We start from the raw sequence: 23762 nt of genomic DNA on the forward strand, positions 1-23762 counted from the left end.
TTTCCAGATATAAGGATGAATATTTTGTTTAAGAAGCCAAAATGAAGAAAATAAAATTATTGAAAGTATTAGCAGGTCACAAGAAAAAACTTGTCATAAGAAATTTGTTCGAGCAAAATGATTTGTTTATGTTTGGGGAGGGTGAATTTGCTGAAGTTATTGACTGGGGAAAAGTTCACAGAACCTTCTTGAACTTTAACTTTAGTGTGATTTTCACATGACCCTCCTGATATTTAATAATATAATTACAGAAAATCTCCTTAAATTTTGAGGAAGTTAAATAGGGAAGAGAGGTTCTTTCACACCCCTAAACCCGGCCTTATTGGGCTCATGCAAGCGACCCTAAACCCGGCCTTATCTTTCTTTTACTGATTGTGGGCCTTACCTGGCCCTAAACCAGGCCTGTTCCTGAGGCTGAGTGCTGGTCCATTTCTCGAAAAGAACCAGATTCGTTTTCCGATAAACCTTCGGCGGGGTTTTAGGGTTTAAGCCCGGATGCTTTGAACGCTAAAGCTCCTACCTTTACTTTATAACGCAGAATCCACAGAAATCAGTCAAAAAGGGGGGAAATCGTGAAATTCAAGGTAAAGAACGCTTCTTTTTGTTAAATTCTCCATAAAATTGTCCTTCTGTTGTTTTACTAAATCGATTGATGAAATGCCCTACTAGAGTTTTCTCTTTATTTTTTGTTAGTCGCCTTCTTTATCATTTACTGATTTTTTTATCATTAACTGATATTCTAGCAAAGATGAGATATACTCAAGATAAAAATAGAGCTTATTTGTTGTTAAAATTCTTCGTAATTTGTGGTAATTTATCCATATGTCACCAGTTCCACTAAAGGAGTGCCCTTTAGGGTTCTCCTCTATAATTTCGTCTTGTATTTTTGTTATTGCTTTTGATTTATTGCAAAAGAATTACCATTATCTGGTATTTTTAGTACCCAAAATTTTCTAAATAACCAAAAAGTTGCTACTTTAAAAAGATATCTGAAGGAATTTCTAATTTCTTTTCAGGGATAATTGTTTATAAAGGAAGAACAAGATGTCTGCATACAGTGCAGCAGTGATGGGTTCTCTTCATCACAATATATTGTTTACGGTTCCAAGGGTTCTCAACATGAATGAATACCGAAATTGCAATCAGGTTAGCTTTACTCAGGGATGTCGAGCTGCAAATGTTAAAGGGATTTTGGTTACTGGAAGCCCAGCTTCATCTGCCTCGGCCTCAGATTCGGAGAGCAGAGGTATACATGCGTAATTATGTTACTAAACTTAGCAAGGACAGGGATTGCATGCTGTTGTCATAACCAGTGCTGTGGTTTGTTCTTTATGATAAACGCACAAATGATAGCTTAAAAATGTTTGTTTAAGGTAGCACCTGAAGCTCTGAAATCTGGGGAGATGTTTGAGACCCAATTTAAGGCTGTGTAGAAGTTACGTCAGATATGGGTATGTAGGGCCTTCTGTAAGGCATCCTAATGACATTTTCATTATTTCTGCAAATAGTGGAGCTTATATGTGCCTTGAATTGTACAAGGTGAAATGCTGACATGAATAATGGTGTGAAAGTGTAATTTTGAAGAAAAAATTTAGTAAAGGTGTAGTTAGCTGAGGGCTTGATTCTAAAATCTTTAAGGATTTTTTTTACGGAAGGCTGAGGTGGAGATGATTCCCTGGGTATGGCCTATTTTATTTTGTAATTTCTCGTATGTATACGTTGGTGCAGTGTTGTTATATTATGTGAGATGAGTCTGGTGGTATTTTGGTTAAGAGATTTGATTGTACTTGTGATGTAGAACACACAGCGGACATATTTATGGAAAAGCGGGATAGACACAAGCCCAAACGCGGATCAGGTCGAGGAAAATAACTTGTCACGAAGAACGTGTTATATCTTTCAAATCGTAAGTCGGAATTGAACAAATTATATATGAAAATCGCGTATTTTTTGAGACGGACTCAACCAAACCCATCGTTTTTTGGTTTGCTGCCGCCCGTTTCGCTAAATTCTCTCCGGATTGAGAGATCAACGTTTTTGTTAGTTTTTTTTACTATTTTAGGTAAAGTTTTAGGAATCTGTTTTGATTAGGAAGCAAATCCGGTTTGATCCCAAATTTGACCTATTTACTTTCCTAATTCTAGGGAGTCTTTTTAGGAAGAGTTTTGTTATTTTTATTTTTGGTAAAGTTTTGAGTCATAGACTCATAGTAGGAGTCTTGTTTTTTTCTATTTAAACAGAAATTGTAAGCCCTAGAGGCATATCTTTTCATCAATAAAATTTCTCTTTTAATATTTTCTTTGCGGATTTGGAGATCATTCTTTGTGGATTCAGAGAACACCCTTGGTGGATTCTAACATTTTAATTTTGCGGCTAACAGAGACATGTACATCCGATCCGATGGTAGGTGATGAAGACATTTTTTTTTCAAATTGAGTTCGATTTGCTGAAAACCGATGTTAATCAGATGAAGACTACTATAAAGAGACTTGCGTCGCCAGTGGAGCGTCTGAATACAGGAGTTCGAAATCACGTTGATGGTCGCCAGCGACGTGATCTGACTCCATATGATGAATTCAACAGTGACGATGAGAACTATGAAGCCCCACGTCGTGATGATGATCACAGAGACCGTCGACAAAGGGATAATTGTGATGCGGGAGGGTTCAAGATGAAGATGGATCTGCCATCTTTTAATGAGCAACTGCATATCGAAGAATTTCTTGATTGAGTTGCAGAAATGAAGAGGTTCTTTGAGTATATGGAGATCCCAGATGAGCATAAGGTAAAATTGGTGGCCTACCGACTAAAAGGTGGAGTATCAGTTTGGTGGGAATCAGTTTGCATGAATCGATCCCGTCAAGGAAAGCCGAAAGTCAATATATAGGAAAAGATGAAGAAATTACTGAAAGCCTGTTTCTTGCTGGGTGATTATGAACAAGTCTTATTTGGACAATACCAGAATTGCAAATAAGGTGGAAGAACAGTTGATGAGTACACGCATGAGTTTTATCGACTGTCATTCCGTAACAATTTAAATAAGAACGAGGCCCAACAGATGTCTCGACATACTGGGAGATTGATGATAGCAATTCAGGATCGTGTATCTTTGCAGCAGACATATATCTTGGCAGACACAGTTAGCCTAGCTGAAAAAGTGGAGCGACAACTTGGACGGAATAATAGAGGATCGTGGGCAGCTTCTGACAGGTCGCGTAAGAACTTTAATCATGGTGGGAATAAACAATCTCAAACAACTTCTGATCAAGATGCTATAACTAAGAAATGTACAGGCCCAACGATAATAACAGCAAAGAAGACTACACCACCGAACCCATATGTCAAACCCGATCCAATCAAGCGCTATAGATGTGGTCAACTTGATCATCGATCTAATCAGTGCCCTAAAAGAAGCGTTCTGAATATGGTGGATCATGAAGAGGAGGATATAGATCAAAATGATGTTGAAGACTATGGAGGTGATGGGGTGAATCCTGATGATGAGGATCAACTCTCGTGTGTTATGTGGTGACTATTATTGGCTCCAAAGACAGAAGAACCACCATAACGATATAATATCTTCTGCACGAGATGCACTGTGAAATAAAAGACTTGTGATGTTATCATTGATAGTGGTAACAGCGAGAATATTGTCTCTTGGCGCATGGTGGAGAAATTAGGTTTGAAGACAGAGAAACATCTCGCTCCCTATAAGATCAGTTGGATTTGTAAGGTAATGACGAGCAGGTTAATGAGGTGTGTTGGATATCTTTTTCTATTTGTCAAAATTATGTTGATGAGACATTGTGTGATGTAGTTAAGATGGATGTTTGTCATATGCTGTTAGGCAGACCATGACAGTTTGATGTTGATGCCATGCACAGGGGGAAGGATAATGTTTATATCTTCAAGAAGGATGGTCGCCGAGTTGTGCTTATGCCTCTTACAGAGAAGGGGCTAATCAAAACAAATGTTGCTGAAAAGAAGACTTTTTTGGTCGTTGACAATGAAGAATTTATAAAAGATTTGAATCAGTTTGACGAGATTTATACTATTATTGTATCAGGAAACAAGGATTCTGCCTCCACCAAAATTTCACCTGAAGTACAGACCCTTGAACTTTCTTCCGAATTACCATTGCTTTGAGACATTCAATATCAGACTGACTTCATCCCTGGATCCCGGCTACCGAATTTGCCACACTATCGGATGAGCCGGAATGAAGGAGAGATCTTGCAGAAACATGTGGATGATCTCATCTAGAAAGGCCTTATACGAGCTAGCATGAGTTCGTATGTCGTGCCAGTAATACTAGTCCCAAAGAATAGAGAGTGACACATGTGTGTGGATAGTAGAGCTATCAATAAGATTACCGTGAAGTATCGATCCTATTCCTTGCTTGGAAGACATGTTAGATATGTTGTATGGATCAAAAGTGTTCTCCAAAATAAATTTCAGGAGTGGTTATTATCAGATTTGGATTAGAGAAGGAGATGAGTGGAAGACTGTCTTTTAAGACAAAAGAAAGCCTGTATGAATGGTTGATCATGCCTTTTGGTCTTTTGAATGCTCCTGGCACTTTCATGCGGTTGATGAATCAGGTATTAAAACCCTTTATTGGCAAGTTTGTTATAGTTTACTTCGTTGATATCTTGATTTATAGTCAGACTGAGATCGTGCATCTGGACCACTTAAGGGAGATACTAACGACTTTGTAGGAGAACAAGTTGCACATCAATCTGAAGAAGTGCAACTTCATGACCAGTAGCCTATTATTCTTGGGCTTTGTCGTCAGTGCAGAGGGCATCCATGTTGATGAAGAGAAGGTGCGTGCTATTCGAGATTAGCCTACGTCGAAGACTGTCAGCGAAGTTCGTAGTTTTCATGGCCTAGTAACTTCGACAGGAGATTTATCCGAAATTTCAGCAGCATTGTAGCGCCTATCACTGAGTGTATGAAGAAAGACGAGTTTAATTGTGTGAAAGATGCGGATCGTAGCTTTGCACTAATCAAGAAGAAATTATCCACAGCACCAGTGCTTGCTCTTTCAGATTTTTAAAAGGTGTTTAAAGTTGATTATGATGCGTCCATCATAGGAATTGGTGTGTTCTATCCCAAGAAGGGCTTCCAATTGCTTTCTATAGCGAGAAACTCAACAAAGTTCGATAGAAGTGGACCACATATGAACTAGAGTTATATGCTATAGTTCAGTTTTTGAAGCATTGAGAGCACTATTTGATCTTACAAGAGTTTCTGCTTAATACTGACCATCATGCTTTGAAGTCCATCAATAGTCAGACTACCATCAATCGTATGCATGCTCGTTGGATCACGTTTTTGCAGCGTTTTGCCTTTGTTTTGAAGCACAAGTCTGGGCAGCAGAATAAGATTGTAGATGCACTCAGTCGAAGAGCTGGTTTGTTGGTGACTTTGTAGGAAGAAGTGACTGGATTTGAATACCTAAAGGAGCTGTATGTAGAAGATGAAGACTTTAAGGAGATTTGGAATGTCTGCCAACAAAATCAGTTAGTCAGAGGTTTTCATATCCAGGATGATTATTTATTTCATGAAGATCAGTTGTGCATACCCTAGAGTTCACTAAGAGAGTAGATAATATGAGACCTTCATGCTGGCGAGTTCGGAGGATATTTGGGGCGTGATAAGACGATTGCTTCCATTGAAGAGCGATATTACTGGCCTCAGCTGAAGAAGGGGGATAGAAAAATATGTACAACGTTGTTCAATTTGTCAAGTTGCTAAGGGACAGTCCTAAAATACGAGATTGTATATATCCTTACATGTTCCTTATGCGCCATGACATGATATCTCGATGGATTTTGTGTTGGGACTCCCTAGAATCCAACGAGACATGCATTCTGCTTTTTTGTTGTTGACAGATTTTCAAAGATGTCGCACTTTATTCCATGCAAGAAGATAGCAGATGCTAGTAACATTGCTAATTTTTTCTTTCGGGAGATAGTTCGCCTTTATGGAGTGCTAAAATCCATTACATATAATCGTGATTCCAAGTCCTTATCCTACTTTTGGAGGACCTTGTAGCAGCGATTTAATACTTCACTTAAATTCAGTACTACTTACCACCTTTAAACGGATGGACAAACTGAAGTGGTAAATCACACTCTCGGTAACCTTTTTAGATTCATATCTAGCGATCGTCCGAAACAACGGGATCTTGCTCTGACACATACTGAATTTGTTTATAACTGTATGAAGAGTCGAACTACAGGCAATGCTCCCTTTGTGATTGTATATGGAAGGCTTTCAAATCATTATCTTGATCTAGTTCCACTGCCTAAGCTTCCAGGATACAGTATTCCTGTAGATGATATGGTCGAAAAGGTACATGCTATCCAACAGGAAGTGAAGGAGAAAATAGAGAAGTCTAATGCTAAATATAAGACCGATGCTGATCGACACAGGAGGAAGAAGGTGTTTGAAGAGGGAGATATGGTGATGGCGTTTCTATGAAAAGAGCATTTTCCAGTGGGCATCTACAACAAGCTAAAGAATAAAAAATATGGCCCATGCAAAAGACTGAAGAAGATTAGAGACAATGTTTATGTTGTTGACTTTCCTACAGATTTGACTATTTCTCCTGGTTTCAATGTTACAGATTTGTTAGAGTATTACTCGCCAGAAGAAACAACTCTTCATGCAAGTATAAGATTGGGGTCGAGCTCTTTTCAAGCAAGGGGGACTAATGTAGAACACACGACAGATATATTTATGGAGAAGCGGGACAAACACAAGCCCAAGCGCGGACCCGGTCAAGGAAAATAACTTGCCACGAAGAATGAGTCATATCTTTCAAACCGTAAGTCGGAATTAGACGAATTATATATAAGAATCGCGTATTTTTTCGAGACGGAGTCAACCCAACCCAGAGGCATATCTTTTCATCAATAAAATTTCTCTTTTAATATTTTCTTCGTGGATTCGGAGATCGTTTTTTGTGGATTCAGAGAACACCCTTGGTAGATTCCAAGGTTTTACTTCTGCGCTGCGTTAACTTGAAATTAGCATTTTGAGTGGTTTAGACAGAAGTAGCCCCCAAAATTGTGTTAGTGAATCTCTGCTCATTCTCTAACAAACCTGGGCCAGAGATTGAACTGTGTTAATTTTGTGTCTTTTTATTGACTTTCTTTCTGATACTGTTTTTGTGCTTTGATAAGTTTATTCATTTGTGGTTTTTGCCATGATCATATATCATATTCTTTCTTTTTCTTTTTGTTTTTCTCTTTTCTATTTCTTTTTTTTCAATTTCTTTTCATCATTTTGTTTTCTTTTCCCCCTCTCAGAGGCCGTGACAATATGGCTGTGAAAAATATCATTTCCATACGTATAATGCTATGCAGATGAGATATGAATCTGAATACACTTTGTTATGCTGTCATGGTCGAGTACAAAATAAAACTATGGTCTTTGCCAAATATCATCCATTGATGATGGCGATTTACCTAGCTTTGTTTCTTCATATTGCTTCCCTTTATTTTGACATTACAGTATTTTTGGCTTATAAAGGTGCAATGTTTTCTCTTCTGTCAATATTGAACACCTTGTATTGTGCCTTTGACTCGTACAACTTCTATTCTTTTTTTACTTTTACGTCATGTTCATTAAAATTCATATTTGATGGATAAGTCTGACACTAATATTGCTATTTGTACATGGTGTCCCACATCTCAAGGAAACGTGAATAACTTAGTGGACTATCCGCTGAGAGATGCAGATCCAGAGCTTCATGCACTTATTGAGAAGGAAAAACAGCGGCAATTTAACTGCTTAGAACTCATTGCTTCTGAGAATTTCACATCTCGGGCTGTGATGGAAGCATCCGGTTCATGTCTCACCAATAAATATTCTGAAGGATTGCCTGGTAAAAGGTAAAATTTTATAGATAAGATTATGTCACTATGGTGTTTCCTCTTTACCAAATAATGTTAAGCTTACTAGCTTCTGAATCTGATTGAGATACTATGGAGGCAATGAGTACATTGACCAAGTAGAAACCCTCTGTCAGAAAAGGGCTCTGCAGACTTATCGTCTGGATGAGAATAAGTGGGGTGTAAATGTTCAGCCATTATCTGGTTCTCCTGCCAATTTTGAAGTTTACACTGCTCTCTTGAGCCCACATGATAGAATAATGGTAAGTGAACATCATTGCTTGTTTTCATTCATCTTAGTTTTTCTTCTACAGCCATACGGACGATGGAGTTAACCTTTGTTGTAAATAATATAGGGCCTTGATCTACCTCATGGAGGGCACTTGTCTCATGGCTTTATGACACCTAAAAGACGGGTATCAGGCACCTCAATATTTTTTGAGTCCATGCCTTATCGGCTTGATGAATCTACAGGTTATACTCTCATTTTGTTGATATTGGTGGGTAATATAGTTAGTATACACATTTACTTGTTCCTTTCTCTTAAGTCTTTTCATTCACTTTCAACAGGCTTTGTAGATTATGAAATGCTTGAGAAAACAGCTATTCTTTTCCGACCAAAACTGATAATTGCTGGTGCCAGTGCATATCCTAGGGACTTTGATTACCCACGAATGAGGAAGGTATATATTTTAATCTCTTGCAGGCAACTGAGAAAAAAATATATTGGGATTAGCTTTAATAGTTCCCCTCTTATCAGGATTCTAATACTAATTTATCATGAATTACTAGATTGCAGATTCTGTAGGTGCATTCCTCATGATGGATATGGCTCACATCAGTGGACTCGTTGCTGCTTCAGTTGTTGCTGATCCTTTTGAATTCTGCGATGTGGTTACTACAACTACACACAAGGTGTGAAGTAATTATTATACAGGCATACAGTATTTTCACACTATCTTTGCTTTATTTTTGTTCAACTAGTTGCATCATATAGATGTTTAAGTTTGAAATTCATCATTATTTTCTTTCTTAGATTTCTGATGGGTATTGCTTATGACAGTATTGAAATGCTAATAAGAAACACCCTATTAGGGATACTAAAGTGCTTGAACTCTTTGTAGTAAGAATAATCTCATAAATAAGAGGCATCAAAAAGTAGATTCTGGTCATGCGTTGAAATTTCGACTAAAATGTATTGATCTCAGTCGAGTTTTGTTGGAGAATCAGTAAACTCCATTATTCGGACTCAAATTTTGTGTACGTAGGACCTGTTTTTGATTGAAATGCCATCCGAGGCAATTGAAACTCATGTTACTCAAGTGTGGTAATTGTAGTGTTTTAGGTGGAGCATTGCTACCTTTCTTTCCATTTTGTACACATTGACCTGGAAAGTGTGAGTCAAGATATAACGTTATTCATGGCATAATTTCTAAAACTCTATGACGAATAGGGGAAAAAGTTATTGGCTTTCTAATTTGGTGCTTGATTTAGATTAGTTTAATTATCATCTTTATTTAGGCCTTTTCCTCTCTAGTGATGAGGCGTTTGGAGCACATGGCTGTGAAGATTGGAAATTTTTATGTATATGCTTCTACTTTGACATCATCAACTCCATTTTTCCTGCCCCAAAAAGAAGTCGACATAAGAGGATATTTCCATAAAACCTAGATAATTAATGGCAGGAGTCTTCATTTTGAATTTAAGCACATAAAACCAAGCACATGAAACCAACAACTATCTTTCCTTTTAGACAATGAAGAGCCTAGGAGGAGAAAGTTGATTGCTATAGTGAATTGCAAATGCACTTCTCGAGGAAGTTTGTTTGTCGAGGTTTACAGGAGATATAATTAACAAGCAGCTAGGAAGTACGCATGTAGATGAAACAATTGGATTCTATAATTTTGACTGATTACTGTGACCATGCAAAATGTTTGCAGCATCCATATGAACAGATTACTCTGACGACTTGAACATTGATGCCCTAGCAATTAGTTACCATTAACTTTACTTTGTAGTACTTTGCTTCGGGAAGCAGGGTTTCCCTGTGTATTCAATATTTTTGATCTGATATATTAAGCTCTTGAAAACAGTCCTTGCGTGGTCCTAGAGGTGGCATGATCTTTTACAAGAAGGATCCTGTTCTCGGTGTTGATTTAGAGACTGCTATAAATAATGCTGTTTTTCCTGGTTTGCAGGTATGTGCATTCTGTAATCTCCGTACATGTTCTATGTAGTCTTCCTACTTGTGTTTACAGATGTCATAAGTAATAATATGGAGAACATTTGAATTAAGATCATTGTTTTGCAGGGTGGTCCTCATAATCATACAATTGGTGCACTTGCTGTGTGTTTACATCATGCTCAGTCACCTGAGTTCAAGACTTATCAAAGTCAGGTATTCCATCTTCTCCTGCCTCCTGGACAAGTATAACTATTTATTTTTCGTAGAAACACCATATTAACTGACAATTTTGCAGGTTATATCTAATTGCAAAGCTCTGGCATCCAGATTGACGGAACTCGGGTACAAGTTAGTTTCTGGTGGAAGTGACAATCACTTGGTTTTAGTGGATCTGAGACCTCTGGTATGCTCATGTCCCTTTATTTCTGTGCTTGGTTGTTAATTACTTGGAAGAAACAATCTATTCTATTAATGTCAGGAATTGACTTATAACAATTTGACTAGAGTTTATCATGGCTGTTGGATTGGAGCACGTAACAGAAACCTCAATTGGCAATATTAACAACGATACCATGTCCTATAACTGCTGGCAAAAGAGAAGAATTCTCTAAATCATGGAAGAGTATGAGACGAGAATTCCTGTTCAAAATTCAAACCCTCAAATACAACTTTATCTCTTACTTAGAAAAGAGAGAAGAAATGTAGTATGGATGTAAATCCTCTTTAACTTTACTAGGTCACAACAAAATTTTTCATTAAATAGCCCCTTTTAAAAGCTCTTTTAAAATATGATTATTATCTTTCTATAAGAGAGCAATAGTCTTTAAAATATCTTCTATCTTACGAGTCTTAAATTTTGGAGTCTTTGACCTTGATTTAGGGTAGCTCAAAACAAGTAAGGATAGACAATTAGTCTTCCTTTTCACATACAATATTAGGGTCTTGTGAGATACTGTAAAGGAGGAAAAAACAATCAAAATTTATGCCAAAATAAATAAATAAATCAAGTTTCTTCATATGAGGGTTAAAAAAGCTTTATCCAAGAGCATACTATTATCTCTCGGTTGCTCTCATCCTGGGGGAATTCGTATTGGGACACCAGCAATGACTACAAGAGGACTCAAGGAGATGGATTTCAGAATGGTCGCAGACTTAATTCATGAAGGAGTGCAGATTGCGCTTAAAGCTAAAGCATGCGTCCGAGGAACAAAACTCAAAGACTTCATGGATTTCGTACAGTCTCCAGGTTTCTCTCTTAAGGAAGAAACATCAGAGCTCAGGAGGAGGGTTGAGTCTCTTACAAACCAATTTCCTATTCCTGGAATATAGTAATAAAAGCTCGCTTCGAGTTTGCTTTAGAAAGATATTGCTTTGCTAAAATAAATTATTCACCGTAGCATGTTGCAACAGTCTAAATCCGAAAGGGGTTTTATGTAGCATATTGAAACATTACACCAAATGAAATGTCATATTGTAGTACCATTTTGTTATCTTGACTACTTCTTCAATCCTGATGTGTGGGCTAATGTAAGAATGATCCCTGGCGCCTACGCAATGGGAGATAACAGAAATTTCACATTCGAGCCAAGTGGGAATGACAGATATTTGTGACCTTATACGGATGCCTCATGAATATAGGTAAAAAAATTGAATTTCTCTCGGTGCCAGTGAGATTTTCGTCATTTTATTCCTTCTTTGCTTAAGATTTAACAGTTTTAATCAGAGGTGTATTCTTATTGGACAAATTTTTAAAAGAGGTTTTTTTTAAATTTTATATAGCAAAACCGACCTTATTGGAAATTAATCTGTAAAACCGACCATTTTTTTCGGAAAAGGGTCGGTTTTGCAGCGGTGGTGTTTTTCGAACTACACGGGACTAAAGCAGTTGAAATGCACGGGATTGCCAGTCTCGTGCAATTGGTTTGTGACGGAAAAAGTTTCTGCTTTTTACTCGGGACTATCAGTCCTGAGTAAAAAGCAGAGACTATACGAAAGAAAAAATAAAATACACGGGATTAGCAGTCCTATACATTTCAATTGCTGGTTGAACTACATGGTTTTGCTATTTAAAATTGAAAAATGGCTCATTTTAAAAATTTGTCCATTCTTATTCCGTCAAATAACTTAATGATAAGCTAACTTTTATCCATGCACAGAATTGTATTACGGTGTGTACTCATAATGAAAATTACAAATAAAAAGATTAAGGCAAGGAGAGTTAGAAGATTTCAACTTAATTTTAGATAGAGAAAGAAGAAAAACTATATATAACAAAAAGAAAAATAATAGCAAAGAAGTTGAGAATTCACACTAGGGGTGGAAGTGAACCAAATAATTAATAAATAGTTCGATAATTGTTCGAATAGTATTCGGCCATATTCGATTCGGTAGTTTATTTACCACTACACAAATATTTTTTTAGTATTCGAGCTTATTAATGAATAGAATTTAACCAGATATATATTCGATTCGTTTTTCTATTAAATATTCATTTAAATTTGATCACATCTTATTACTTGTATTATTACACATATGGTGTCATATTTTAACCCACATACCATTTCTACTTAAGTTTTAGATACTGGTTTTAACACTTAAATAATATTAAATATGTTTTCTAATTAAAATTTTGATTTATATATATATATATATATATATATATATATATATATATATATAGAGAGAGAGAGAGAGAGAGAGGATTAATGGGTATCCTTGTCATAAGAGGGGATTTCTCCTTGACGCCTCTAAAATCATATGATTGAGCGATATTGTGGATGATCCACTCCGTTGAACTTGATCTACTATTCTAAAACCCAACACACCAAGTTTGGGGTGAACCCGTCGTCGTTTGACCCTTCATCCACTCGTATCAATTTTAACGGTTTTGAATGAATAGAACTTTTCACATGGCTCGATGGAGGGTCAACGACGACGGATTCACCCCAAACTTGGTGTGTTGGGGTTTTAGAATATGTAGATCAAGTTCAACGGAGCGGATCATCCACAATGTCGCTCAATCATATGATTTTAAGAGGCGTCAAGGGAGAAATCCCTCCTCATGACAAGGATACCCATTAATCTCATATATAATATAATATATATATATATAATAATATATATATATATATCATATATATATATATATATGATTAACATCATATATTATAAAGGAATACATTTTATTTATGAATTCTAATATTATTTGAAAATTAAATTCTTTAACGGAATAAATATACTTTGATATTTTATAAGTATTCGTGAATATTCATAAATATATATCAAATACCAAAATATTCGAGTTCGAATTCAAAAAAGTAGATATATGAATATTAGAATCCACATTCGAATTCGATAATTTTATACAAATACAAATTGTCAAATACAAACACCTTAGTATTCGATTCGATTCGATCGTTTACCACGCCTAATTCACCCTGCTCATTATGTGGGAAGTAACAGCTAACCTTACTAATCCAGATATGGGTGAAATATGTAAATAGGATAGATTCGCGGCGTTTATAGTTAAAACTCCTAAAATATATTCCCTCAGTCGCAGTTCCTCCGTCCTTTCTTCAATTGCAGAGGAAAAAAAAAGCGATTTATAAAAAAAAAAGGGTAATCCCTCCTCTGATCGATTCCTCCCTCTTAAATCTTTTCCACTATTATAGGGATTTTACCACATCATTCATTCGGGTTTCGCAAAATCTATCCGATTCCTCTATTAATCTAATCGAATACATATAAATTTCACATTAGGGTTTATCAAATTTGATACTAATTCCTCTTAATTTCTTGGATTTTCTTTTTCCCCGTCAGAAAATGGCATCTAAGCTTGCCCAGCTTCAATCGAAGGCTTGCCAGGCTTCGAAATTCGTGGCGAAGCACGGGACCGCTTATTACAAGCAGCTGCTTGAGAACAACAAGCAGTATGTCGTTGATCCGCCCACTGTTGAGAAGTGCCGGGATCTCTCTAAGAAGTTGTTTTATACTCGTCTCGCAAGGCAAGATCACTGCCTATGTTGCTTTTTGTTTGTATTCGGCTATATTGAAAATTAAACTTGAATTCTGCGTTGTTGGTGGCTTTTAAGATTAGAGAAAACGCCTAAACTTCGAAGAGTTTCACCAAAATCCACTGAGGCTCCGCTTTATGTCTGGAGAAAATTCAATTCTAGAATTTGATGGGGAATAGAGGGAGGGGGGAACTGGGGAGGAGTTTATTTATGATTTTATTGAGAGATGGGATTTATGTTTTAGAAAAGGGTATCTCAGTTTTTGCATCTTCTTGAAGTTCAAGGGGGTTGCTAATTTTTAATGACAATGTTGCTACTAATGGGCCTGTCTTATCGTACAACTTGTATGCTATGTGAAATACCAAAGGAGTATAAAATATTGAGAACCTGTTCTATTGTTATGACCAGCCTTGAAATCCTAATTTGGTGTATTGATCCTCGAGCTGTCTATTCATGTTGCAAGTTGATAATTTATTGGAATTACCAGCGAGATTTACCGAAAATTGAACAACAGAAGTTTTAACATTGGAACAAAAGAAATTATGAGATCTCTGGAAAATGTTGTCAACATGGAGGTTCTTTCTTTCTCAGACTTACATTGACAATATTTTGCAGTTTGTAGGACTGAGATTATTGATATCACATCCTTTTATTACCTATGATGTGTTCATTTCCTCAAAGATAGGTAGAAAAAGCTTTCCGGTGTAGCCAAACGGCTCATAATTGATATCAATATATTATGGAAGCTTACTCCGCATATAAGGTAATTTAGTATGTAATAATAGAATATAGCAAAATCTATTTATGCTTTTATTTCTATCATTTAGCTGTATCAGATGGTATGAATGTTGCGATAAATTGCAACAAACCTTCCTAATATAAATCTTCAGTAGCATCTCTCCCCTCAATTCGCTGGGGGAAGTGGGGGCTTATCTGCAATTTATCCTTCTTAAAACGCTATCCTTAGGGCGTTAAGTTCTTATAAACTAGTTGAGGGGTGATAAAGCTATTAAAAGTATAGATGAGGGCTTATCTATAGTTTTTTTTTTCAAAACATTATTGCCTTTTTAAGAGAAGTCCAAAAAGTGATGACGTCTATTTTTTAATACTATGGGCGGGTAAACCCCTATTGACATTCCTCCTATTTCACTTCACTCGTCGGATACAAGTCAATGTCATGCCTCTGGCCCATGAGCCCAATAGCGCGATGTAAGCCCTAGGACCTACTTAGTGCAACATGTAGTTTGGCTCAATGCACAACAAAAAATGGATAACTATTATTACAACTTGACTCCCATGAATTACTATTTAAACTAATCTATATGACTACCTATTTGATGCGAGACTATATTTGGGGTATAACAATAACCCCACCTTATATACATAACGTCTTCATCACGAATGATAGCGGTGCATCACAAGATCTGGCGTTTTAAGAGCAAAAGGTGAAGTCAAGGCAATAAGGTCATACATTGCCTGAGGCGAGGGGCAATAAAAAGGCAATCATTTGAGTGAACCAAGGTGATAAATATTTGAAAAATTCATAAGCATTATAAATAATTTGCAAATATCAATAAATAGCAACAAGACAAATTAATCAGTGCTAAAATTTTAAAGTCACTAATCTAATAATTTATAAACCATTCATATGAAGTACTAAGTAACTTAAATAGTAATATTAACAAGTAGTGCTAACATAAATTATTAAGTAGCAAACTTTAAACTTTAAGATTCAAATTGTGGCATGTCCTCAAAATGATATAGGTAATAAAGTACATTACAACAAAAGAGTGGCAAAAAATAGACAAAAAAAAAAGAAACACAAAAATTCAGTAACAGAAACTTTATTAGACACCTTTCACACCCTCAATTTTGAAACAGAGACAAACACCGCGCATTTTGCATCGCATGTCTTAGGAAAGTGTCGAGCCTGAGGCGCCAAGGCAAAATCATGAGGTGCTAAAAGGTGCTCGTCTAGTAATCCTGATCGCCAGACAATACGTAAGGCGCTAAGTTAGAAGTTCACCTCGCCCAAGTGCCTAAGGCGCTAAGATGCATCGCCTTTAAAACACTAACATGATCTCCGCTTGAGTACCTAAGGCGTTAAGGAGCATCGCCTTTAAAACACTGACAAGATCTCCATCAGACGACGTGGATTCTAGAGCTGGCTTTCATTGGACTCATGCGACATAACAGTTAGGCCGTGTAGCATTTAATTTTACACTTTCGGCTAGCTACCCTGGCTTTGATGCCATTCCTCATGCCTCAGGCCCGCAAGCTCGTTCGTGCGATATAAACCTAAGGACCTACTGAGAGCACCATGATTTTTGGCCCAAGCCACCGCCAAAAATGACTACCTAATGTTACACTTGACTTGCATGACTTAGCATATATTCCTCCTACACTTCGATTTCTGATGTGTGACTAAACTTGGGCTGGATTGAGAGTGTGTGAAGGTTTACGAGTGAAGGGTTTGTTTGGCAAATCCAACAAAGACAAGACCAACTATGTATACTCTCTTAACTAGGCTAGAGTTGATCCAGCTAGGGGGTGGATCAATTCTGGCTTGGTTTAAGGGGTTTGAAATGACCTAAAAAAAAGTTAGGCCAGAATTGATCTAGCTTTTCCCAAACAAAAAATAGGTTAAAACTGGCATAGCTTTTCCCAAACGGAAAATAGGTTAAAACTACGCTAGGCTTGAACCTGGCCTAGTTTTGGTGGGTTGTCAAACAACCTGTAAGTCATGAGAGTCAAGTACAATATTGGTTAGGCATTTTTGAGGTGGATTGAGCCAAATGAGTTAAACTTAGTGGGTACTATAGCATATATCACGTTAATAGGCTCATAGCCCCGAGACGTGATGGTTGATTCACTATGTGCATGATAATGTTGGAATTAGAAAAGCATAAGATAATGCAAAAGGCATAGAGAGGTGTTAATAAATTAGGCGGCGCTTCGTAAAGTTGAGCAAGCAAAACTCGTGAATAGTAATAGGCCAATGCGCATCATAGTTGATGGGCCAACGCGCATCATAGTTGATGTTATTGTAGGTTACTAGTTTACTACAAGAATGCAACTGGGGTAAAGAAAATGTGAAAACTAAGGTTTACTAAATAGAGGGGGTAACAGTCTTCTGATCCAAATTATACATGCATGAAAGATTTTCAGTTGTCACCTCTATATCCTATTTGTTGGATAAAAGCCATTCTTTGTCTATCTATTTGCTAGGAATAATGCTAGTTTATTGTGTTTGGCTAGTGCTAGAGAAGGGGACAAAATTTGAGATACTAATATACGAAATGAAAAATTAAAAATAAAGGAATTACTACATACATGTCATATACACATGCAGAGCAACTGGTTTAGAGAGGTTGGATTAAGTCCCATTTTCTTTTGGTTGGTATTGATGAGCTAAAAAGAAAAGAAAACATCAAAGTATTAAGCATTGAATTTTGACTGCTCATAATTCATTTAGTCTACATATTGGTTTTTAAGTGAAATTTCTTGCCTTTCTTTATATCTTCGTTGTATTAATTTTTTTCTTTGTTCTGTATCCCTTTGGTTCTTGCTACATATGTAGTACTAGTGTACAATCTAGACATATTTAATTAATTTGGTTTATTATGATATGTCGATGACAACTAGTTTATGTTATCATTTTTAATGCTAATTTACTATCATTTTTAGCTATCAAGTTACTGATATTATTTCGTATTTGCGAACTCAAGATCTTTGTTATTTTAGGATTAATCCTTTTCTCCAATCTAGGATCTTTGCATATATTATCTTCATCTGGACGTCAAGTGAGTTTTGTTACTGAAAGTGATCTTCAAGATGTTTATTGCTCTTTTGGATAATCAGACGATTAGTGGCTTCAAAAATTAGTCTTCTTTGTGGAAGGTTGTTTCTTTATAGTATAGTTCAATATTGATGTGTTATGCAATGAACAAATTGTGGATTGTTTGGTGATAGATAGAAAAAGGAAATTGACTATGTTATTGAGAGACTTAGTGAATAAGACATAAGAAATTTTTTATCATGTTTATCGACTCTTTAAACATATTGCATTTGAAGCTTATACAATCTTACAAGTTAGCGCGTAGCCACAAGGAACGTGTAAGTTTGGGAGGGAGAGAGGAAAATATAGGGTAAGGGTAAGGAAGGATGGGAGGATAGCTGGGATGAAAGATCAAGAGGGGTCATCTAGTTGTTAGTTATGACTTAGGGTTGTAGAAGAAAAGGAGGGGATTTAATGGTCATAACAATCAAGAATGTGAGCCTAGAATAGTAAAAAGCTGTTCAAATGGGCGTTTAACCAACTGTTATGCAATACAATTTCAAGGTGCTTTAACTAGATGATTACTTTGGGGGGCCTAGAGTACTACTTAATCAAGTTTAAGCATAAGGCACTAGGAACTAGATATTCCCGTGGGCGTTAGGCTTGCCTAGCATTTTTTTAAACAGTGACCAATTGTTTGGATCAGTTTACATTAAATAATGAAGGATTTAACAAATCAAGGATGATTTTTAGAAATAATGAAATTTGGTGAATGTTTTATTTTATAAATAATGAATCTTCGATGATATATCGAATAACCCCCACACCAATATCTAGATGAACATATCTTGATGAAAATGAACATGAAGAACTGTTGTAGTTTGGCTTTTCTGTTAATTGACTAAGCCTAATTCAAGCTAAAGATTAACCAGACATAAATTTTTCATTTACACTTGTCTCATTTCAATCCTACATCCTTATTCCTCTCTTTTGCTGTTGGTTTATCTTTATTGCCTATGAGAATATGAGCAGCACTTTCTTTTCTTTTGTGCAGAAGATTGAGTTTGTATTTTCTTACCAAACTATATAGTAGGACTCCCAAAATTTCGAACCAAGCTATTCCCTTGATATATGTGCATCATGAAGTGCATACAAATGAATAGTTATATGTTTTAAAAGCTTCAACATTCATCAAAGCCCCCATTTGTTTTGATGGGGAGCTAAATTTTGCTATAATTGGAAAGTTCTTTTACAAACTACCAACAGTGCCTTAAACCATTCACACAAAGAAAGGAAAAAAGGAAAATAACATGACCAATCCTAAATATGAGCATACATGCACATGATAAAAAGGAAGAAAATGGAAAAGGAGCAAATGAAAAGGAAAATATCTCCAGCATCAACAGCTGTGCAATAAGCGGCAGTACCTGCTGTTATACGAACAACAACTTTCATCAGTTAAACCATTCCCCTAAGTTGATCCCACTGTTATATTGGCTGCAACTTGTAGCTTTTGTAACTTTTGATTAAATTAGGGGAGTGACTCAATTGATAAGAAGTTGTCATACATAACAACTATTGTCGCTGATTGATCGGGTGTTGAGAGCATTTATTCAAACACCGGAAGAATAAGCATAGAACATGTTGCGACAACCATCTTGGAACATGTCTTGGTTGACAACATATTATGTGGAAAGCTTTGATTCTCTGGTATCAATGACAAAGACGATGGGGGTGGTCAAACCGTAAGAGGAGGGAAGTATTTCCTAGGATTGAACGGATTTAGGACATGATAAGTTGAGGTTGGAATGGAGCGGACGTGTTACGAGGCCGTGCGTTGATGAAACGACGATGAATGCGTTTAATTGTCAAAACGACCAAGTAAAATGATCCTAACATAATTTGCTAATGTAAGTAAAGAATAGTGAAAAGTTGTTCAAATGGGCATTTAACTAGATGGCTACCTAGGGGCCTAGGCTGCCACTTAAGCAATTTAAGCACTAGGAACTAGACATTCAGCTTGCACGAGGAATGAATTAAGCAAACCAAGGTTGTTCAGAAATAATGAAATTTGGGGAATGTTTATTGATGAATAATGAATCTTTGAGGGTGATATATCAAATAACACCCACAATAATATCTAGATAAACATAAAGCTTATCTTGCTGGAAATTGAACATGGAGAACCTACTGTATTCGGCTTGTTTGTTAACTGATTGAGCCTAATTCAAGTGGTAGATTCACCAAACATGCATTTTCCATTTACACTTGTCAACCTCAATCCTACATTTTCCCTCTTTTGCTATTGGTCTATCTTTATTGCCTATGAAAGTATGAGCAACACTAACATTTCCTGTGTGTGAAAGGTTGAGTTTGTACCTACCTACCAAACTATATAGGACTCCCAAAATTTTGAACCACACTATTCCCTTGATCTATGTGCATCATGAAATGTATGCAAATAAGCAGTTTTGTGTTCTAAAAAGTTTCAACATTCATCGATACCCCCTTTCTACTAAGCTAAATTTTGCTATGACTGGGAAGTCTTTTGACAAACAGCCAACAAACAACCAACAGAAACCAACGCCACAAACAACTCACCAAATAAAAAGAAAATAAAGATTACAACATGATCAAATTTAAGTATGAATATATATGCACATGATGAAAAAAGAAGAAAATGGAAAGGAGTAAAAGAAAATGGAAAATGGAGGAGAAAAAAGGAAAGAAGAAAATATGATGGAAAAAGAGGGGAAAACCATGTGTTCCCGTTGAAGAGACTGCACGATAATAAGTTTAAACTTGAAGTTAATAATTATAAAGAAAAAATGCCAGCCTCATCGATAGATGCACTATACAGAACCTCTGTCCATTTTACATCTTCATAATCAGACAGGCTTTCTCGTATATAAACGAGGGATAATCTTCAAGGCTGCAGGTCTTCGTGTTGTGGCAAAGTATAGGTGTTTCTGAGCACAATGATGTTGGGGGCAGGAGGTTTTATGAGTGAGAAACAAGGTATCCGACAAACTTCCTCATAGATTACTCACAATTGTTTAGATGTTATGTCAAAGGTGTGCTCAAACTCATTTGAAAAGTCTCTCCCTTGTTTAAAAGATTTAATAACTTGCATTTCTGTTACTTGCTTTTGATTGATTTAGTGGGTTGAGCATGTGAGTAAGCAGCATTTATCGGGATCATATGTTGATTTCTTAACTTGATTGTTGGCACTAAAATCAATTTTCGTATGGTATATGATCAACTTTAAGTGTACAGCTCATATTTTCAAACCATGCGCTTAAATTTCCATCTTCGTGCACCTCTTCTCTGTGCTTGGACAGAATATACAAATGTCATAGTATGATTTCCTGGAATGATACTTTTTCACCTGTGCCATAGTAGTGAAACCACCTCAGTGTTCTTTGTGAGCATTCTTTCATGCAGATTAAATGTTTTGCTACTTACAGTATCATACATTTGAGATTTATGATTTCTTATTAATGGATATTCTCTTCCTTTGATATTCGTCTATGAATATATATTCATAACAGGGAGAAACTGTGATATTGATACAATTTTCATCTTTCTCCATTATTAGTAATCATCCTCCAGGCAACCTTTCGAAATGTCGTATCTAACATAAAATTTATATCTCTAACCATCTATGTTAAGGTCGTGGTTTATATTCAATAAAATTGGTATGGCTGCTGATTATCTGCACGCTGCAGCATTCCTACCCGACAAGAGGCATTCTGGAAGGAGCTTGATGGCTTGAAGCAAGTATGGAAAAATAGGAAGGAGCTGAAGGTTGAAGATGCCGGGGTTGCAGCTCTTTTTGGGATTGAGTTGTATGCATGGTTCTGTGTCGGTGAGATTGTAGGAAGAGGGTTCACATTTACTGGCTACTATGTCTGATAAAATTACTAGCAGACTTTAACATGCAAAATTTTGTTTTCCTTTGAGAAGTTCTCAAGCTGCTTGGGTCAGCTAGACGAAGTTCAGTGCCAAAATAATTGGATGGTTTTGTTGAGATATTCTTTACTTGCCTTTTTGATGTAATCTGGTTGCATTACTTTGTATCAGTTTAAACTATCAGAAGATGTTTTTTTTTGTTATGAATTTATGGTTTTCCTGCAATATATTCAGCCCTATTTTTTAAAATGTTTTTGCTGATAGCTCCAAGTTTGGAGTTACGTATTCTCGACTTTAAAATGTAGAGCGGCAACACAAACGGCTAGGTGCTTGAACGGTCACTCTGTAGATTACTTGGATGTGGAATGTTTCCAAGTGGACACTGATTAATTGGTGCCTGTTGAGCAAGCTCCTGCATACTTTGCAAGTTTTGAGCAAGCTCCTGCATGCCTTGGAGTTCTAATCCTATCAGAACCTTTCGCAGATGCAGGAGGTATTGGGTGGGAGGTATTGCAAAATAGACGGCAATATGGTCATTTCACTACCCTCATGTGTGGTGTTGAGAACCCCACAATGGGGAGTTCTAATAGGATCTTTAGGGTGTGCCTGGCAACCCAAAAAGAAATGGGCCAATATCAGTCATGTTCTTCGGGAGGGTTGAATTTTCGGGAGAGTGGTTCAACAAAGAACCTATTTAAATGCGCTTTTTAGGCTTAAGAAAATCTGGGTTAGTTTTGCCCAATTTTTTCAAGGCAAGTTCTATTTTCAAAAACGAAACAAGGACCAATTCTAGCCCCGTTATGATTTGTTGCCAAACACACCCTTACTGCTTGTTAATTTATGTCCTTGAACAATTTCATTTATAGGGCGCACGTTTAACACCTGTAAGAGGGTAGAGAGCATTTTTGTAAGCATGGATATCAAGAGAGATTGTGCAACATACTGATGTTACGTGCACGTAATGGAACAAGGAGTGATAGAAAAACCAACATGCAGAATTTTCACATCGGAAGCCCTTGGTATAACAAAGCGATGAGGTGCGCAATCAAGAACTTACGCTGTACTTTCACTGCGGTACATGATGTACGAGCACATTCGGTTTCTATTGTGACTTCGAAAGTGCTTCTTTTGATATGTAAAGCAGAAGCACAAAGGCGAACAGACTAAAGTTCTGGCTGATAAATGCAGACACTTCCATTTATGCAATGTAGACACAGCTTATGTACGAACATCCACAGGCTGAAGATAAAATGCTCTCAGATGACAATAACGGAACTAACGTCTGAAGAATCTGTACTCATTCGATTCTCTGTGCAGTTATTTCCATGGCTTCTACATTCACTGGATCTTTCTTTTGTTGGGACTACTTTTTATTGATTTCTGAATACATTTCTCCTATCAATGGCTTCCACACATGCATTTTATGAACCACTTTGATACCTGATACAATAATGGTTTAATAGTTGTAAAAAAAAAAAAAAAAACTTCCAATTGTAAGTGGAATTCGAAATTTTGAATACCTGACTCCTTGTAAATCCACTTTTAGGAGCAAGCAATTGCTTCCCCCAGTCCTTTGGGTACCTGAAACCATAATAAAAATATTTAATCGAATACCTCTTAAAAAACTACACCTGCAAGGATCGTAACTGTAATTGCATGTAACTGCATTTACGTCTACATTTAACTGAGATATTTTGCATAAACTGCAGTTGTTTATTTCATTTCAATTGGTTACTATAGTCGCAAAAAACCTCCAATGGCAGCACCAACGAGTTACACAGATTTGAGTGTAAAACACACCTGCTACGCTTTCATTGAGGTTTAAAATATAACTTCGACTAGAAGTAAACCCAAGGAAATTAAAAAAAAAAATCTATTACTCCCAAAGAAACACTACAACTATATATGGAACTGGAAATAAAAAAAAAAAAAAAAACTGAAACTGAAGAAAAAAATTGCGGCCGCAATTG

The 23762-nt window shown here is 36.5% G+C and overlaps 2 protein-coding genes across 5 annotated transcripts; both read left to right on the top strand.

Moving 5' to 3' along the window:
* On the top strand, positions 433-10546 carry LOC109844339 (serine hydroxymethyltransferase 3, chloroplastic-like). Of its 2 annotated transcripts, none has more exons than XM_020413332.1 (10): positions 433-584; positions 1017-1246; positions 7709-7904; positions 7993-8167; positions 8261-8378; positions 8475-8587; positions 8697-8819; positions 9998-10102; positions 10216-10302; positions 10385-10546. In XM_020413332.1, the coding sequence occupies exons 2-10, from the start codon at positions 1045-1047 to the stop codon at positions 10529-10531; spliced, it is 1266 nt and encodes a 421-aa protein (XP_020268921.1). In that variant the 5' UTR covers positions 433-584; positions 1017-1044; the 3' UTR covers positions 10532-10546. The 2 variants fall into 2 exon arrangements, with proteins under 2 accessions (XP_020268921.1, XP_020268922.1); XM_020413333.1 differs by lacking the exon at positions 433-584 and adding an exon at positions 608-688.
* Positions 13635-21999, top strand: LOC109844845. 3 transcript variants are annotated; one of them, XM_020413998.1, is made up of 3 exons: positions 13635-13707; positions 13909-14093; positions 21609-21999. In XM_020413998.1, the coding sequence occupies exons 2-3, from the start codon at positions 13912-13914 to the stop codon at positions 21793-21795; spliced, it is 369 nt and encodes a 122-aa protein (XP_020269587.1). In that variant the 5' UTR covers positions 13635-13707; positions 13909-13911; the 3' UTR covers positions 21796-21999. The 3 variants fall into 3 exon arrangements, with proteins under 3 accessions (XP_020269587.1, XP_020269588.1, XP_020269589.1); XM_020413999.1 differs by having other exon boundaries at positions 13684-13785; XM_020414000.1 differs by having other exon boundaries at positions 13686-13703; positions 13907-14093.

Source organism: Asparagus officinalis, chromosome 6, assembly GCF_001876935.1.
Source record: "Asparagus officinalis chromosome 6, Aspof.V1, whole genome shotgun sequence".
Classification (NCBI taxonomy): domain Eukaryota; kingdom Viridiplantae; phylum Streptophyta; class Magnoliopsida; order Asparagales; family Asparagaceae; genus Asparagus; species Asparagus officinalis.